At 40.6% G+C, this 3,487-nt stretch overlaps 1 protein-coding gene across 1 annotated transcript; it reads right to left on the bottom strand.

Moving 5' to 3' along the window:
* Nucleotides 1-1,116: 1,116 nt before the first annotated feature.
* Nucleotides 1,117-2,589, bottom strand: LOC110914501. The gene is made up of 2 exons (XM_022159289.1): nt 1,699-2,589; nt 1,117-1,491 (listed from the first exon to the last, which is right to left on the bottom strand). Exons 1-2 carry the CDS (start codon nt 2,587-2,589, stop codon nt 1,117-1,119), a joined length of 1,266 nt encoding a protein of 421 aa, XP_022014981.1.
* Nucleotides 2,590-3,487: the final 898 nt, after the last annotated feature.

Genomic DNA, 3,487 nt, shown 5'->3' with positions numbered 1-3,487 from the left:
TTGATGAGAAGTGATTATGGATTGTTTTGTCTACTAGATGTCGTGTCTTGATGTATAGTAGACTAGGTTATGGGGTGTTATAAGTCGTTGGTTTTTGTTATGTTTTACATATATGGGGCATGTCCTGTATATGAACTAGTGTGGAACACATCCTCACTACTTGTACTTAATTGCGGTTGCATTTTAATAGAATCACCGGGGTAACCCTTTACCCAAAAAAAAAAGTGATTATGGAACAACTTGGGTTGTTCCAACATAAAATCCTCACATGAATTGATGATTTCTCTTTAGTTAGATTGTTTGTATTATTGTACTAAACCTAGTTCGTGACCCTCCTTGGTTGTCTTTACATTAAGTGAAGTGGTGAACATTCAAGGGGTCCCTAAATGGGAGCATGTTCTTCCTACCCCATACATGACATTCATGAATGACTCGAGGTACCTAAACGAAGATCCTAATCTTCTACCTCCTACTTGAAATATTGAACTTAATAATATGTAATACTTAAATATATATACACACACATTCGAACCTTTAATATTAGACTTGTGTTTATATGTTAAAGTAGTAGAATGACATCTAAGACTTAACACTCCAAGTATGATTCTAATGGACTTACTACCCATGAAATACAATATAACCCTAGTGGTTACGTAGTGTCATATAAGAGTATAAGTCAAGGATGATTATTTTGATATCCTACTTTATGCTATGTTAAACTCCAAATTATAATCTTCCGTTATACGCCAAACTCACACACCTACGTTTCCTCGTGTAGAAGGACAAGGTGCTCCAAACTAATTCATCCACCAAACTTGCTCTCGGAACTTCAAGTCAAGACTTGTAAACCGTGAGTATACTCGAACCCATTTTACTTTTAAACACTTTGGGTGCAACATGTATTCTATATTAAACGCACGTGACACTTGAAACTCATTTGAAACATTTTTTTTTTTGGGTAAAGGGTTTACCCCGGTGATTTTATAAAATAACCAAACAATACAAGTAGGAAGCTGAAATACTCCCTAGTTCTCTAAGTGGCATACCACTAAAGAGTGAACCAGAAAAACAAACAAAACACAACCAGTTACATAACAGACAAAAATAACTTGGTCTTCAATCTTCCTTCCAAAGGTCTGCTTTACCCATCTTCCATTCATCCAAAAAGCGCATAACGTTCGGTGTTTGCTTGTACTTGAACGAAAATAACTTTGCTCTCACGGTGCTAATAATACCATCAGCAATTAGCTCTGGGGGTCTCAACCTGTTACTGAAGAATCTCGAATTTCTTTCACTCCAAATATTATAAGCCATAGCAGCCACTACTAGTCTTGCAGCAACATCATATACCGATTTCGAGGCAGCCTTGGAGATGAGTCTTGATACTATATCTTCCCATGATTCTATCACCGAGTCCATGCCAATCTTGCACCTCACTTTGAACCATACTGATTTCGAGTATGAGCATTCAAAGAATAGGTGCTCGTGTGTCTAAAATCCCGAATAACACAACAAGCAACACATCAGGTTCATCGATCCCGTGACTGTATTATTCCATCGTAACATCCGGTCCTGGGTCCACAACTTCTTTTTAAAAATCAGCCAGCTCACGAATGCATGCTTAGGGATATTAAAAGAAGACCAAATAATTTTAGACCAACCCATTTTCTGATCACGCATTCTAATTGATTCCCATACCTCCTTAGACGAGAAAGGAACCAACTTCCCATTCGAGTTCATCCATTCAACTTTATCCCGCAAAGTAGACAAATTAAGAGGACGAAGCTGAAATAATATGGGGTAAACGCTCCTCCATGCTTCCGGCCACACCCAACGCCCATCTCTAAAAGCATCCGCCACTTTAGACTTAATACTGAAGCCAAAGCGAGCCATTTGACGCGGAGTTACCACATGATGAAGAGGACACTCAGCTGCCCATTTATCGAACCAAAGAAACGTGGTCATTCCATTACCCACTTTGCTCCAGAAATGTTCCCGAAAAAAACTTCTACACTTCATTAGTTTTTTCCATCCCCAAGGCGAGTTAGATTTAACCGGAATATCCCAAATGCTTCTACCTCGGAGTCTATACGAATCAATCCAGCTTGTCAACATTGATTTTCGACCGGATAGTAAACTGAAGATGTGGTAAGCCATTAAAGACTTATTCACATCTGAGATCCGACGAATGCCCAAACCCCCTTCAGATTTTGGAAGACAAACATCCTTCCATGCCACTTTTGCTCTACCCTTCGAACCCGAATCATAGCCCCATAAGAACCATTTCATTTTACATTCCAGCTCTTTGATGATGCTGGTTGGTAAAATGAAAACAGACGCCCAATACACATGTATAGAAGAGAGCACAGAGATAACAAGTTGAAGCCTACCCGCAAATGAGAGGAATCTGTTTTTCCAATCGTTTATACGCTTAACCACCCTCTCCACTAACACTTTACAATCCTTTATCATCAAACGAGAAGCAAGCAATGGAACCCCCAAGTACTTGATAGGAAGTTTCCCCTCCTCAAAAGGAACCAAGGCAGCAATCCTATTTTTAGTGTCTATACCAATGAAGTCATACGCCATCATGGTGTTCCTCTTGACATCATTTCTGATCGTGATGGTCACTTCACTTCGCGTCTCTGGCAAACTTTTCAGTCCGCTATGGGTACTCATTTGAATCTTAGTACGGCCTTTCATCCTCAAACGGATGGACAGACTGAACGTACTATCCAAACCCTAGAGGACATGCTCCGTTCTTGTGTCATCGACTTTGGTGGTAGTTGGGATGTGCATTTACCTTTGATCGAGTTCTCGTACAACAATAGCTACCACTCCAGTATTCAAATGGCTCCTTTCGAGGCATTGTATGGTCGCAAATGCCGATCTCCTTTAAGCTGGCACGAGATTGGTGACAAACATTTTACTGGCCCTGAGATCATACAAGAAGCAACGGATAAGATTCTTCAAATCCGTGACAATCTACTCAAGGCTCGAAGTCGTCAAAAGAGCTACGCTGACAAGGGACGCAAACCTATGGAATTCAACGTTGGTGACCACGTTCTTCTCAAGGTGTCCCCTTGGAAAGGAGTGGTTCGTTTTGGTAAAAAGTGAAAACTTGCCCCTCGCTATGTTGGTCCTTTCAAGATACTCGAAAGGATTGGTAAGGTGGCTTATCGACTCGATTTACCTCAAGAGCTCAACAACGTTCATCCAACGTTCCACGTCTCTAAACTAAAGAAATGTCTCGCTGATGAAGGACTTCAAGTTCCTCTCGAAGATCTTCAAATCAACGATACTATGCATTTCGTGGAGAAGCCTGTAGAAATCGTGGACCAGCAAGTCAAGTTACTAAGGGGCAGTAAAATTCCTATCGTCAAGGTTAGATGGGAAGGAAAACGTGGCGCCGAATTTACTTGGGAACTCAAAAAGGATATGAAGTCAAAGTATCCTCATCTTTTCCCTGCGTCTTCCTAAATTTCGG

Source organism: Helianthus annuus, chromosome 15 (genome assembly GCF_002127325.2).
Source record: "Helianthus annuus cultivar XRQ/B chromosome 15, HanXRQr2.0-SUNRISE, whole genome shotgun sequence".
NCBI classification, from domain to species: domain Eukaryota; kingdom Viridiplantae; phylum Streptophyta; class Magnoliopsida; order Asterales; family Asteraceae; genus Helianthus; species Helianthus annuus.
This window is presented reverse-complemented; position numbering and strand designations above follow the sequence as displayed.